A 15,235-nucleotide genomic window follows, 5' to 3' on the forward strand; every position below is an offset into this window, starting at 1 on the left:
TTTAAACTTTGTAAGCAAAATATTATGGACTTGGTGTCAACATAAGAGGCCACCGAACTAATCCCAACTAATATTATAAATGCGAAAGTAACTCTGTCTGTCTGTCTGTCTGTCTGTCTGTCTGTCTGTCTGTCTGTTACGCTTTCCCGCTTAAACCTCGCAACCGATTTTGATGAAATTTGGCATAGAGATAGTTTGAGTCCCGGGAAAGAACATAGGATAGTTTTTATCCCGGTTTTTGAAACAGGGACGCGCGCGATAAAGTTTTTCTGTGACAGACAAAATTCCACGCGGGCGAAGCCGCGGGCGGAAAGCTAGTACCGTATAAAATAGCTTCTGAAGTAGTTATTTATATAGGCTAGTCTAATTAATTGTAGTTTTTCTGATAACTAGGCTACAACTGGTATGGTAGGTTATTTTTGAACAGAAATCAGATCAGGGAGGCGCGTAGGCGTCGAAAAAAAATGACAATGACCCTAAGCTAAGTCTGGGCGTGCTGGGAGCCAGAAAATATACTTAAAAAATCTAATAGCCTCTAAAATGGGAATCGAACCCACGACCTTATCGCTTGCCAGGCGACTGCTCGGACCATCTGATTAGTTCACTTGGGTAAACCCGTCAAGTACTACAGTTAAGTACATTAGTCAATAAATTTTATTTATTTATTATTCATTTTGAGCAATTACATATTTGATCCAAATAACGTCCTAAATGCTCTTTAGGTCATAAATATTAATATAAAAAATGTACTATTAATAAGAGATAAATACCTACGTGTATTGAATTGAATACTACCTACTCGTACTTTAAACATTTTAAATCAAGGAACAAACTCCTCTGATGCGTGCACGGAGCGTTTACACTTTACAGTGCAATACGTAAGCCCCCCATACGAATACGAAGCAACAAAGTGAAAGAAAGTAGTCTGCGAATGAATAACCGTATTCATAAGTCAGTGTTTCTACGCAGACCGGGCCCGCATCATGCCTCGCCTGGCGCGCTTTTTCGCGATATTCGCGCTTGTGTTTCTTCTAGGTAAAATATACCTACGTATTACCTAACGCAGACGAAAAATTGTCATCAAACAATCTTCAAAAAGATAATAAATTGTTATTTAAAAAGAGAAGTTTAAAATAAAGTTTAATTTTCAGGTGTGAACTGTAAAAATGTGAGGAAAAGAAGCTTGAGTAATAATATAAAGTGTCACGCAAATGGAAGATTTTTTAGGTAAGTACCTATTGATGAACAATGATTTTCTTTTGGGTTTACCTACCTAACTTGCGAATGCTGTTCCTCTTCGCGGATTTTAGTCACAAGACCAAACTACAAAATACCAGACTGCGAAAATGAAAGTGTTTAAAATGTAGGAAAATGTAGGAAGAGTGGATGAATAAAATCGATGATCGATTTGATTGTGGCAAGTGATTTCTAACATGGACAGGAATAAATTTTAATTTTAACTAACAGTCAATTAGGCCTGTTATTTAGTTTAGTAGAGTTTAGCTAACGTATGATCAGTGGGTGGTGGTACGTAGGTAATTAATCCTTCAAGCTCCGCGAATCTAGACACAATATATAATCAATTGTTATGACATTAATTAATGCCGTCTGGGACTCAATCGGTTAAAATATCTTCATCCTCCATCATAAATTCGTTTTAGCACAGGCCCGACAATAACAATATGAACATAATATTGTTACTACAATTATCTTAAAAAAACGTTTGTGTGTCAGTGGGTAAATTTTATCAACAATAATTAAAATCGGATGTAACTTCCGCACATGCGAATACGCGGCAGTGGCGCCACACAAGCGCGGGCTGCGGAAGCATTTCCAACTTCATGTCATTGACCCTACGACTTTCGCCGCAACCTTGACTGAACGACAACGATGTTGATTGTAAAACGCTTATTTTAGGGTTAGCAGTAGCACCAAATGCTTGGACCCCTGGACTGTGGTCAGTCTTATTAACCCTCTCAACTGTCTAGCTTGTTAGGGTGACATCACATCACTGACATCCAAGACGCCTTTTCTCTTGATTAGCGGTGTTGCTACCTAGCGTCCTTGTCCTTGAGCGTGTCGATCCATAAGACTCATTACCAAGCTTCTAACAGTCTTAAGTCTCAACCTGCTGGCAACAAAGCGGAGTAGCCTAGAAAACCTTTTCTCTAACCCTTGGTCCTCCTCCTGGACACACTTACGACTCTAGGCACTTGATGGCACTGGAAAGAGCGCACTGCTGGGGTTTTATTTTCTTGCATCCTTTATTAAGAGTTTCTACCTACATGAAACAAACCTGCTTGGCAACCTGAGTCCACTCTTTATCGAAGGGCCATAAGCCCATAAATTAAACAGCTAGAGTCCAGTCATGTGCGTTTGGTACCGCAGATGCATTACAAGGCTAATCGTCTAATTCTAGTACTTATCTATACTTTTTTGCCTAATCAAGTATCAACCCTAGAACTGCTCACTCCGCTGTGTGACGTGTCGCCATGCCACACACCATTTCCTTGGTGCGTCTTGAGAAATTAACTTTCGCTGTTCAATGGCTATGTGATAACAGCAATACAAGCGGCGAACAGATCACGTTTTCGTAATATGCACATCAGGAACATTACCTCAAAAGACTAAGTCATGTCCGTCCTATTCTACAAATACACAAAATATTATTCAAAACACATGATTGTAAGTAAGTACCTACTTATTGTCATTGTGTACGTAACTGATTTGTACTTTCTAATCAGCGTTTGCGGGTCGTTAGCGACCATGACAGACAAATTACACCTAGTCTGGTTGACTCAGTAGCAGTGCCGGATTAGCCACGTAGCAAGAGTAGCAAATGCTACGGGCCCCGCGAATTTGGGGGCCCCGCGCTCCAACGCCTGTCTGACCGAAATAAAAAAAGATTAATTTAGATAGGAGCGTAAAATATCTTGCATTAGGCTATGCTTTACTTTCACTGGAAAATCTAAAACTCGATTTCATCACGTTAAATCATAAAAATAAGTAGGTAGGTATTTTACGAACTTTTTAACGTGAATGTTCTCTAATAGGCCAGTAGAATTAAACACAAAAATGAATTAAATCTGAAACAATTCCTACTAAAGATTTTAGTGCTTTAATGGCTTCATTAGTTGCCCATAAAGACTCTCCTAGGTTTACGACTTCGACGGAGTTGTGCTTAAGTGGTGGGGGCCCCCGAAAGGGGCGTTTTTTCGGTTTTCCGGTTATACCGCGTAAAAGACTTACCCTATCGAAAAGTAGTCTTCCTGACGGTTGAAGGGCATTTAATCCTGCATTAAATAAGACCAAATATATATGTTTTGAACAAACCGTTCTCGTGCAAATGTTCGGAAAAGTAGAAAATATGTGTATAACCCTCTCCACGTCCAATGGCTCGCTACCCGCGGGCTTCCAAGTCTTGAAAAGGAGCGCCTCAACCAGTGTAACCCTATCAAGACTTACGAGTTACGATTTTTCCTACTTTGCCGAACATTTGGACGAGAACGGTTTGTCCAAAACGTATGAATTTGGTCTTATTTAATGCAGGATTAAATGCCCTTCAACCGACAGGCAGACCACTTTTCGATAGGGTAAGTCCTTTACGCGATATAACCGGAAAACCTAAAAAGCGCCCCTTTCGGGGGCCCCCCACCACTCAAGCACAACTCCGTCGAAGTCGAAAACCTAGGACAGTCTTAATGGGCAACCAATGAAGCCATTAAAGCGATAAAATCTTTTGTAGGAATTATCTCCGATTTAAAATGTAATTCTACTGGCCTATAATGACCTATAATGTTTAATTATAATCGACATATTTAGACTAGCATCTATAGATACCACATTTCTACCCTTCAAGCGGCCAGATTTTTATTTTTTTTCTATAGGTATACATTTAGTTTATGAGTTTATTGTAGGTAGCCAAGATTATACTTTTTAATCGATTATCAATATTTCGAGAAAACAGGCGAACTATTTAAATTTTATTAATTCAGTCACGATCCAATCTACTATAGTTGGTTGATTTATTATAAAATATAGATTCATTTTATGAGTGAATATAGCTAACCTTTTTAATCGATTATCATATCGATCATGTTTCGAGATTATTGAAAGCTAGTGACGGTAGATTAAGAGCAAGGTGTTTTAGAGTCTCAAGTAAAACAGCGGATAGTTAAAAAATGAGGTTTACTATTATTTAACAAAAAACGTATGACAAAAGATCATTTTACAAACAACGTTTGAAAAACTAATCATTTTAAAAACTTTTAGAATCGTGTTTGCCAAACTTAGAAATTGCCTTGCGCATTTACATGTCTCTCATGATCACAAACTGCAGTGGCGAACGTTCTTTTTCAACATTAAAACGTATTAAAAATGAATTAAGGAACACGATGGGACAATAACATGTTAATCATCTTACTTTGTTGAATATAGAGCATGATTTGCTTAAAGAAGTTGATATTGAAAGTGTTATCTCTAAATCAAGAAAAGTTTATTTGTAACAGTTTTGTTTCATTTAATACCCTAAACTTGAGAACCTAAAGCAAACCAAGGGCCCCTTGATAGAAATTTGCTACAGGCCCCGCGCTGGCTTAATCCGGCACTGCTCAGTAGACCTAGCTTTTGTGACCTAGCGTCACAGTCGTAAAGGACATTGCAGACAAGACTAATCAATGCTTGAATGGATTTGGAGCTTCGTTCTAATACACACCTGACGCCTCAATTCATCCAAATTTTAGGAATCCGGACCGACCGGAGGAAAGCATGTGGACGAAGGAAGAGTGCGCAAAATACTACCTCTGCGTGGACAAAGAAGTCTACGAGTTCCGCTGCTCAGAAGGCCTGCTGTTCGACGTCAACCGGCAGAAGTGCGACTCGGCGCAGAACGTCTTCAACTGCGACATATCCACAGGTTTGTAGACACATCACAAGTTGAAGACATGGGCCATAAATCAGTATCCTGAAAATGAGTTATTAACTGACGGTGTTTTAAGAGAACATTTTGTTATAGAGACTTGTGTGTCTCTAAATACACTCACAGAAATCGCATCATATTTTTTCTTCTTACATTTGGGCACAGATAATATAATACTAGGTTTGGGCATAAGTCAGCCAGAAAACATATTAGCGGATTTAAGGCAGAGGTGTGGTGTACCCGCTCCATACTCTCAAGTTTGTGTTTGACCATCAAATAATTAGGTAGAGTAGAATAATACCTGCATTCAGGTCATAGAAAATAACTAGCATCTCACGTTTTTAATAGAAACGTTTATTAATGAAACACTCAATGCAAATTAAAATATGTTTGCAGAAATATTAATACCACAGCCTCTCTTGGAGCAGGCGAGCTGCGCCAACGACACGCACTTGGGCTGCGCGGATGGCGCCTGCCTACCCGCGGAGTACTTCTGCGATGGCTCCGGCGACTGCAACGACTCTTCTGATGAGGTAACGGTGTTGCCAGTTTAGCCTACCGATATAAATTACATAGCAGGGTACAGGCTTCATCCTACTGTGAGTTGGCCACCACGCATACCCAGTATGAGGTTCCATTGCAGGACACAGCACAGGCTTCAGCCTACAGTGAGTTCGCTACCACGCGGCCCCAGTTTAAAAGGCGTAGACAAGTGGCCATTGACCAAAGTCAGATGCTATCAAAGAAATGTTAACTCTAGTATTCTTCTTCTTTGTCGGATCGACACACTCATTCTGCTAACTCGAATTTCAATACCATCCCCTTCATTATTTGATTATCGTCATGATTAGCTCTGAAGTTTCGATAAAATAATGCTTAAAATGCGGTGCAGTGCAGGACCGGTCGTTATGGAAATCTTTGGGGGAGGCCTTTGTGCAGCAGTAGACGTCATTTGGCTGAAACAAACGAATGCTTAAAAACCGCCTGAGTTACTATTTCCGAACCGCATTAAGGTGACGAGAACAAATAATTGCTCTGTGATCGACATTTTCTCCTGCAGCTTACGCAACACATGAGTATTCAACAAGTCGTACAGTAGTGTGGCTTGCATAAAGTTGGCATGAGCGACGAAGCACTAGAAAGCTAGTAAACATGTTACAATCTGATATTACAGACCCACAAAAAATATTATACTTAGGTAGGTAGGTACTTTTTAGTCAAGAAACACAATAATTACCTACTATTGTAGGTAATAATTTAACTAAGGGTGGATTCGACCAAACAAGAGGAAATATTAATCTCAGAATAAATCGTCATTTTTTTTACATATTTCCCATACTGAAACTGTCAATGTGCCAGTTATACCAGGAGTTATTCTCGGATAAAAGTTTGGTCGAATCGAGCCTAAGTATTAATTGGGTATGATGTAGACTTGATTTCAAAGTCAAGAATAAATCTTACGTAAGCGTGAGTAAGTAGGAATAAACAGCATAAGTAGATTTATAACAGGAAATGATATAGTTACAGCTCATTACACTCTCACTTCCACAAAAGTTCTACACAACACGTAATAACTACATCAAATTAAACACATAACCAACCAAGTTTCACCACGAAGAAACTCATATCGTACTTAGTGTTCCGTCATCCGTAAAGAGTGGTGTGGTTACAGTCCCAAGGGTGATAATAAATACAACCGATCTTCCCAAATAGGTATTAAATACTTCAGTTTTATAGTAAGCTTATCTCACATCAAATGGGTCTGGTAAAACTGCTCACACAACTTGCAGGGTGTAGTTTAGTTAGTTATTAACTGGTTGCTTGAATTCAAATGTTTGGTTGAAAGCAAAATTAATTTAATAATTAGGGTTCATTTTATTCATTAGGGATGGATGTAAGAAAACGTGAGAACCGTCGATTGCCTCTACCAAGAGACTATAAAAGAGGGTTTCTAATCTCAGCTGAAAAGACCTGCTAAACAAAGGGCTCAGGAATTCGGAAGGTTTGATGACATCTGAACACTTCCTCCTATTATATGACCTTACAATTCTAATAAAACCTACCCCAAAGCTTTAACATCTTTGCGAAAACCATACAAGGCGCATAAACCGTGAAATATAGAGCTGAAATGTCTACCTATTTTTACGAAAATGTGACCACGAATACCACGATCTCCTCTACTATGGGGCCGATTTTTTCTTTCTAGAAATCCTTGGGGAAGGTTTTTATCCAGCAGTGGACAAAACAAACGAACTACATATAATGTAATCTGTGCGTTTACGACACAGGGCTGGTGTGACGTATCTTACGACCCGAATGCTGCGTTGCCATGCGACCCTGGCATGTGCGAGCTTCCGAACTGTTTCTGCAGCAAGAACGGTACTGAGACTCCTGGGAGGCTGGTGACCAGTCAGGTGAGCGTCAGGCTTGCAAATATTAATGCTGTAGTATGTTGTGTGTGTTGTAATGCTGTACTTGTACCTACATAGTTTTTTATTTAGTTACGATTCGAGCATAACAGAAACAACTCGACGAGCAAGTCAAACAAAAAATTACACTTTCGATTCTTACAATGTGTAAGATTGCGGAAACGCAGCGTGAGACGTCCACCCACAAGGTGGACCAACGATATCGTAAAGGTAGCAGGAAGGTGCTGGACGCAGGCCGCTACCAACCGGGCAACATGGAAAGCATTGGAGGAGGCCTAAGTTCAGCAGTGGACGTCCTATAGCTGAGATGATGATGATGAATGTGTAAGATGTCGATTAGCAATGGGACTCAGACGTGGGAAATGGGAATGGTACCATCTGTTTTAATAATAAGACACAAAAAAATCTAATTATAAAATATCAAATTACACTGCAGACGCCTCAAATGATAACCCTGACGTTCAGCGGGCCAGTCAATCACGAGAACTGGGACATCTACACGAAGCACCTGTTCACGGAGCGCCGCAACCCCAACGGGTGTCCCATTAAGGCCACGTTCTTCGTGTCCCATTCGTACACCAACTACAGACACGTGCAGAAACTGTGGAACGATGGCCATGAGATAGCGATTAACTCTATCACGTGAGTATGAAAATATGTAAAGGTAGTAACAAAGGCAAAGATATCCTCAATGTGTACTTGTAGCTTACTTATTATCTAAAGAATACCTACGGACTAACAACCACAGTTATCTCTACCACTCGCTTACTACATAAAGAATTGGAATAGGTCTTATTCAATTAGTAGAAACCTACTTACATAAAGGCTTACAACCTAAGGAGGCAATTCTTTCATTCGCAAAAATACTCGTATGTTCGATAGCATGACTTCCTCCAGTTTTTTACAAATACCGTTACATAACTCTGTGATAAATAGTGCTTCAGTTGTTTCATTCAATTACACGCATCAAACGAACAATTTAGGAGTCCGTATATCGCGGCTACTTTATTATTTATAATAATTTATTATCTATCACCAATTTTAAATTTTGTTTGTATCTAGACGACAACAAACGATTAACTCCATTTTCACTAATTTATATTAATTTCACCCAGACGCCGAGAACCGGAGGAATGGTGGTCTAAAAATGCAACCGTAGAAGACTGGTTTGACGAGATGGTCGGGCAAGCCAACATCATCAACAGATTCAGTAGAGTCAGAATGGAAGATTTCAGGTAAATTATTTTTGGATTAAAAACGTCTTACTAGTTAGACTAAACGTCTCGGGTTTTTGAAATGAAAATAAGCTGCTTTGTGTATTATCCACATTACAATCCTGAGTCCTGAAAGTGAGGAGTCATAGTCATTCATATTCATTTAATCGCCTTACTTCAAGGAGCTAATCCATTTTAGTGGTCTCCAATGGTTACACGTACACTTGCAAATTAATGTAAATTATTCGCATATAGGTAGTACTGCATTAATATTCAATATTCAAAATTATGGATGCTTATCGTTATTCTTAATTGCATAACATTTCACAACAAAGCAATGTCGTGATCGTGAATTTCCGATACAATGGCAACATTGGCAACTAATGTAGTTTAAAACATGCATAATGTTTTTTACTTTCTTCAATAATCTTATTAGTTAAAATTATTTTTAGAGGGCTTCGCGCACCGTTCCTGTCCGTCGGATGGAACCGACAATTCCTGATGATGCAGGAGTTTGGCTTCGTTTACGACGCCACTGTGGTGGCGCCACCTATCAACCCGCCGTACTGGCCCTACACGCTTGACTACAAGATGCCCCACAGATGTGCCGGTATTTTCTATACTATGTATTCTAATTATACTTACTTATACTTAGTTTGCTATGCCACCATCAACAATGCCGGATGCAATTGGTTAAGTAGGGCATCACGTCTTGGAGGGCTAATAGTTCATAAAAACTATTTCGTTTACATTTTACCTACATACGAAAGCTCGTAAATTCGAGCAAAAAACATCGTAATCACCTTGGGGTTGTTCTTATAATGCATAATCTCTGAAAGTACGTAGTTTGCTTGAGGCGATTACCTCAGCAACATACGAGTATTAAGATTTCTCCCGCAAAAGCGTGCTATAATGTTCTTTCTCCGGCTTTCATTTGTAGCTATTTTCATGCTAGAATTAAAGCTCACTCAACAGCTATCAGTGTTAATTTTGTGATTTTATGCATAATAGCTGCATCTAATCCAATAATTCATTCAGCGCGATTCGATTAGAATAGACACGACTACATCATAATAGCTATCAGCAGCTTTCAACCAGTGAAAGCATTTTCAGAATCGGAGGAGGTAATAATGTTAGTTCAAATAAGTGCAAAAACATATAAATACCTACTAATTAATTATTAAAATATAGCATTGAGCTTGCAAAAGGATTCCAGTCTTAAGATCCTTAATTCGAAACTACTGCTTTTGTGCAAAGTGGTTGATATAACTTGATAAATTGATTTGAAGAAGAAATGGATTTTTACGTGTCGGTCTGACAACATTTTTTGCGAGATTTACAAGGGGCCATCCATAAAGTACGTCACACGAATTTCATGATTTTTTGACCCCCCCTCCGTCCTTGTCACAGGTGGTCACATTTCTGAGACCCCCCCCTCCCTAGTGTGACGTCACATGTTTTGCAATTTCACATCGAAAAATTATTAAATTAACAGCAGTTCCGAAATTAGTTTTATTTCCATTTAAATTAAGCACTTTTTTTTATGAAATCAACATTATATCAAAAATTTGAAACAATTGAAATGTGATGTCACAAAACTTAGGACCCCTCCCACCCCTTGTCACACCATGTCACACTTTGTCAACCCCCTCCCCCCCTCTTTACGTGTGACGTACTTTATGGATGACCCCCAAGTAATCGTCCTCTATATTCAGGTCATTTACAAATGACCTGAATATAGAGGACGATTACTTGTAAATCTCGCAATTACATTACAATGTACATTACAATGTATCTGCGGATCTACACCGTTATGAAGTTAAATAATTGGCTAATTAGCGCATAAATAAGTGGAGCGTGTGACTGATGATGAAGTAAGATGCGAGGCCGATGCCTCGGAGACAATATTGCACCATTGCAGATGCGCTATTGTTAACGCCAGTGACATAACGCACGCACAAGAATGCGGTAGATAGTAATTTCGCAGTTAAAAGTCAATTTGTATTAATTTTATGATCATAACAGTATTGTTCTGCGCCGAAATACTTGGCATGCACACTTTTGTAGCTAACGGTATTTAATTTTAATAAAAATGTATTATAACCGAAACGAAAGCAGGCCAGACGTTTTATGACGACCTACTAAACTAAAGGACATCATGCACGTTTCATATATTTTTGGTCCAAAATCAAAAGTGCCGGCCAACAAAAAAAAGTGCTGTATTCTGACAGAATACGTCTGCCTTAGCATTTGTTACTATGGCACCAAAGCCGTAGCTCCACTGTGCGTCGAGTATTTGAGATCTAAAAGTCATCGATTATTCATACATTTTTTGTTCAAAATCAAAAGTGTCGGCCAATAAAAAAAAAAGTTCTGACAGAATACGTCCGCCTTAGCATTTGTTACTATGGCACCAAAGCTGTAGCACCACTATGCGTCGAGTATTTGAGATCTAAAATTCATCGACGATTCATACATTTTTTGTTCAAAATCAAAAGTGTCGGCCAATAACAAAAAGTGCTGTCTTCTGACAGAATACGTCCGCCTTAGCATTTGTTACTATGGCACCAAAGCTGTAGCACCACTGTGCGTCGAGTATTTGAGATCTAAAATTCATCGACGATTCATAAATTTTTTGTTCAAAATCAAAAATGTCGGCCAATAAAAAAAAAGTGCTGTATTCTGACAGAATACGTCCGCCTTAGTATTTGTTACTATGACACCAAAGCTATAGCACCACTGTGCATCGTAGTATTTGAGATCAAAGTCAGTCGTTTCATATATTTTTAGAGCTCAAATACTACGATGCACAGTGGTGCTACAGCTTTGGTGCCATAGTAATAAATGCTAAGGCGGACGTATTCTATCAGAATACAGCACTTTTATTTTTTGGCCGGCACTTTTGATTTTGGACCAAAATGGATGATGTCCTTTTTAGATATCGATTGCCGTGAAAGCATGATTTCAATTCGTTATATTATTTTGTCTAGCCACATATTCGTGATACATTAGGCATCAGGGAGAAGCGGGTCTTCTCCCTTGTTCGTTTTGCATAATAACGTACACTGCTGGACAAGGTTTCCACAACGACCGATCCTAAGCTGTCCGCATCCATTCCCGCGACCTTCACCAGATTGTCAGTACACCTTACCCACACTACGTATTCACGCTCGACCTAATATGTCAGCATAAAATTAGCATACCAATACGTCTTCCTTTTAATCCACAGGAGACAACCAGTACTGTCCTACTAGAAGTTACGCAGGCCTCTGGGAGATGGTCATCAACCCGCTCGTGAACGGCACAGAGACCTGCGCCACCCTGGACCGATGCCCGACCAAACCGGCAAGAGATGACGTCTACAACATCCTGATGAACAACTTCAAACGTCACTACTTGACCAACCGGGCGCCATTCGGTATCCATCTAGAATCCACCTGGCTGAAGTCTAGTGATGAATATTTGATGGAATTCAAGGTATGTATGGACACAGAATACTCTATAATAAAGCTTCAACCCCAAGTGTAGCAAATATTAAAGTGTTAGAAAAAGATGTGGGTCAATCTTTAGTGGCACTGGAGGTAAAACCTATCAGTGCAGGTCTTGTAATTGCTTTCTAACCAAAATTAATAAAATATAATTGTTGATAAAATGAATAAAATTGATTAATAACATACCTAAATAATTAGTTTAGATTTATTACCTACAAAAGGCCAACTCTATAAAATGGCCATAAATACGAGTACAGTTCATTATGAACACTTATTTTACTTACTTTCAGAAATTCATTGATGAAGTTTTGAAGCTCCCAGATGTTTACTTCGTCACAAACCGACAAGCCATTGAATGGATGAAGAGACCAACTCCTGTCTTACAACTGAAGAACTTCTATCCCTGGCTGTGTGCAAGCAGAAGGCTCCTGGACTACGAAACTGCCTGTTCGAAGCCCACCACATGCAAACTACAGTCCAAAATACTTGCTCATGACAGGTACATGATAACCTGCACTGAATGTCCAAAAACATATCCATGGTTAAGAAATGAGTTTGGTGTTGAGTGACCAACAGATGCAGTTAAATTTTATATTGTTAGTTACCAGTAAATTAAATTATTTGACTTTAATTTTAAGTAGATAATGTACTTTTGTAAATTGTTTTTTACATCTCAGTATTTTTGACACATTTTCTATGTGATTTATGTAATTGACAATGTGTGCAATACATTACTAAATGTAAGACTTATTTATTATGACTACAATAAAGACTAAACTTTAATTCTGTTTTCTTTTAGCATTCTCCTGACTTTTTTAATAGTAGTCTTGTGGTCAATTAAAAAAATAAAACATACTGTTTAAGATTACTTATCATTTAGTGAACATAGTTTACAAAAAATAGTACAAGATTACTTAACATATGGAAAGGGTTATCCTTCTTGTGTGATGAATGGATTGGGTATGGCCTCCATACCATCCACAGGACAGATCAGCACTACCGAGGTACCTCTGCACACTACTAAGCCTAGTGCTCTTGTGTCATCTAGGAGCTTGTATGGATCATCGGGATCTGCAAATTGATAAAAACACATATCAATCACACTGTTCAATTTCATACAAATGCAAATGTCTCACTGACTAAAGAAACTACTAGAATTTCGACGGCCTTCAAATTTACAACTGATCACAAAGTTTATTGTCAAAGTCCATCGCGAAACATAGGCTGAGTTGCAATATCTTACTTAAACTTTAACAAATGTCCGAAATCTGTCAAATTCCATACAAAAAAAACACCAGTAATTGTTGTAGTTACGGTTAAAGTTAGGTGGTGCAACTCAGCCTAAGTGTACAACACTAATGAACCTAGCGATAGCGGCGTGGCCGCAGCACTGCTGCTGCGTTGCCTTTGCGTGGCATTTTGCAGCAATTTAAAAACCCCTTTAAAACAAAATAAACATTTCCACAAACACCAAATGAACATAGACATGTACAGTAGACAACTTGCCTCTTAGGAATTCTGTAGTATTGTCCAAGACAAGGTTCAAGAGAGGATCATAACCCTTCAGTATGCCTGCCGCTTCTCGGCCACCGGCGAATTTAACTCGAATGCTTTTCTCTAGATATTTGCTCAGGTCAAGAATAGACTCTTTTCTCCGCTTTTCTTTATTATCTCCCGCACCTTGACCAGTCTGAACAAGAAAAGAAATGATTTAACAACTTTCTATTATCAAGTGCTTTGAACCGTGGATAAAAGATAAAGTACCTTGGTTTTATCACCACCTTCTTTGGAAGCCATTGTTTTTAATATTTTTTTGTCAAACTGTGTACATAAAACGCCGTAGGTGATCCTACAAACAAAGTTTACCACCAACAACAACAAGCAACAACAAAACAAACCTTAAAAAAAATTATAGGTTATGTTGCTTGTCAAAGTCAAACTAACTTTTTCTAACCTACAAAATTGATTTTGAACTTGGACAGAAATAATTTGGCCAGACTTCGGATTTCGGTATTGCTATTTAAAAGAGTCTAAATAGTACGATTAGTATCAATAAAACTAAAAATCTGAGCCCCGATTACGGTAATTTTTAACGTTTCCAAGACGCGCTTCATCGATTCTGCGATACGATTGGTCAGCGTAATGATCAAAACAGCGTACGTCAGCTGTTTTGACCAATAGTATCGCAGAATCGATGAAGCGCGCCTGGATTGGAGACGTTAAAAATTACCGTAATCGGGGCTCTGGAGGATTCCGGAAATATTTCTGAATATTGAAACATTGTACACAATTTATTGATTGTTTATTTTGCACGTCGGTAAAATTATTATTTCCACTGTCTCGCAGGTAACCTTATCATAAAATCTCTCTGGATTCATCCTCTGCTTCTATGTATAAATAATCTTGGATAAATTAGCGTACGCACAACAAGCCGCACGACTACAGTAAAAACATTATAGCCTGACCAGGAACATAAAAACCCTGGCATAGAGGCGCGTCAATCGCATTTGATAGTGCAACACTGAGTACAGTCGTACGTGTGTTAAATCATAGAGAAAAGTAATACATAGGAAACTAACTTTNTAAAGTTTGTTTACACTTTGACAGCAATAGACTGACATGCAAGGTGACATGTCAATGAAGTTTTCAGTTACTGTTGCCATTAAAAGAAATTAGTATAGTTCCAAAATACTGGATTGTCCTGTCGATGACATTGACAGTGGGGCGCCACCGTCAATACCGGATCGCTGGTTCAGATTTTTGCCATGTTGGAAACCATATAGTTGAACGATGGTAGCGCCCCCCTGTCATTGAGTTTGGCGGGACAGTTCAGCGTGGGTCATCTATACCATTAGTTTTCCGCAACATGGCGAGGGTTTTTATGTTCCTGGTCAGGCTATACATACGAGGGCGGCACTGAAAATTTCGGGAATCAAGGAAGTGAAACAACATTACTATTTAAACATGTATTTATTGCTTTTTAAAGTATTCTCCGCGAAATTTGACACATTTTTCCATACACGAAACCAAGCATTGAAGCAACCATTGCATTCGGAAGTTTGGGTCTCCAAAATGGCCGTTTTGTAGGCTTCCACAGCTTCTTCAGGTGATGAAAATCTCTGACCACGCAATTTATTCTTTATTTAAGGGAAAGTATAGAAATCATTAGGGCTTAGGTCGAGG

At 38.8% G+C, this 15,235-nt stretch overlaps 2 protein-coding genes across 2 annotated transcripts; one reads left to right on the forward strand and one right to left on the reverse strand.

The window, feature by feature from the left end:
• Nucleotides 1–801: 801 nt before the first annotated feature.
• ChLD3 (Chitin and LDLR binding deacetylase 3) lies at nucleotides 802–12,835 on the forward strand. The gene is made up of 10 exons (XM_028314707.1): nucleotides 802–1,035; nucleotides 1,152–1,227; nucleotides 4,743–4,915; nucleotides 5,315–5,451; nucleotides 7,207–7,332; nucleotides 7,784–7,989; nucleotides 8,463–8,582; nucleotides 9,014–9,171; nucleotides 11,791–12,038; nucleotides 12,343–12,835. The coding sequence occupies exons 1-10, from the start codon at nucleotides 984–986 to the stop codon at nucleotides 12,619–12,621; spliced, it is 1,575 nt and encodes a 524-aa protein (XP_028170508.1). The 5' UTR covers nucleotides 802–983; the 3' UTR covers nucleotides 12,622–12,835.
• Nucleotides 12,836–12,910: 75 nt separating this feature from the next.
• LSm7 (U6 snRNA-associated Sm-like protein LSm7) lies at nucleotides 12,911–13,961 on the reverse strand. Its single transcript, XM_028314708.1, has 3 exons — nucleotides 13,817–13,961; nucleotides 13,559–13,742; nucleotides 12,911–13,123 (listed from the first exon to the last, which is right to left on the reverse strand). Exons 1-3 carry the CDS (start codon nucleotides 13,847–13,849, stop codon nucleotides 12,984–12,986), a joined length of 357 nt encoding a protein of 118 aa, XP_028170509.1. The 5' UTR covers nucleotides 13,850–13,961; the 3' UTR covers nucleotides 12,911–12,983.
• Nucleotides 13,962–15,235: the final 1,274 nt, after the last annotated feature.

The sequence above is a fragment of the Ostrinia furnacalis genome, unplaced genomic scaffold, assembly GCF_004193835.3.
Source record: "Ostrinia furnacalis isolate ACB-3 unplaced genomic scaffold, ASM419383v2 OfSCF4894, whole genome shotgun sequence".
In the NCBI taxonomy this organism is placed as follows: Eukaryota; Metazoa; Arthropoda; class Insecta; order Lepidoptera; family Crambidae; genus Ostrinia; species Ostrinia furnacalis.

Excerpts from the sequence above, each read along its gene's own strand:
- ChLD3 (XM_028314707.1), top strand. The coding sequence starts at position 984 with ATGCCTCGCCTGGCGCGCTTTTTCGCGATATTCGCGCTTGTGTTTCTT. Across the intron at positions 7,333-7,783 it reads GGAGGCTGGTGACCAGTCAG|ACGCCTCAAATGATAACCCT; the intron begins GTGAGCGTCAGG and ends ATTACACTGCAG. Across the intron at positions 7,990-8,462 it reads ATAGCGATTAACTCTATCAC|ACGCCGAGAACCGGAGGAAT; the intron begins GTGAGTATGAAA and ends AATTTCACCCAG.
- LSm7 (XM_028314708.1), bottom strand. The coding sequence starts at position 13,849 with ATGGCTTCCAAAGAAGGTGGTGATAAAACCAAG. Across the intron at positions 13,743-13,816 it reads AAGGTGGTGATAAAACCAAG|ACTGGTCAAGGTGCGGGAGA; the intron begins GTACTTTATCTT and ends TTTCTTGTTCAG. Across the intron at positions 13,124-13,558 it reads TACTACAGAATTCCTAAGAG|ATCCCGATGATCCATACAAG; the intron begins GCAAGTTGTCTA and ends ATCAATTTGCAG.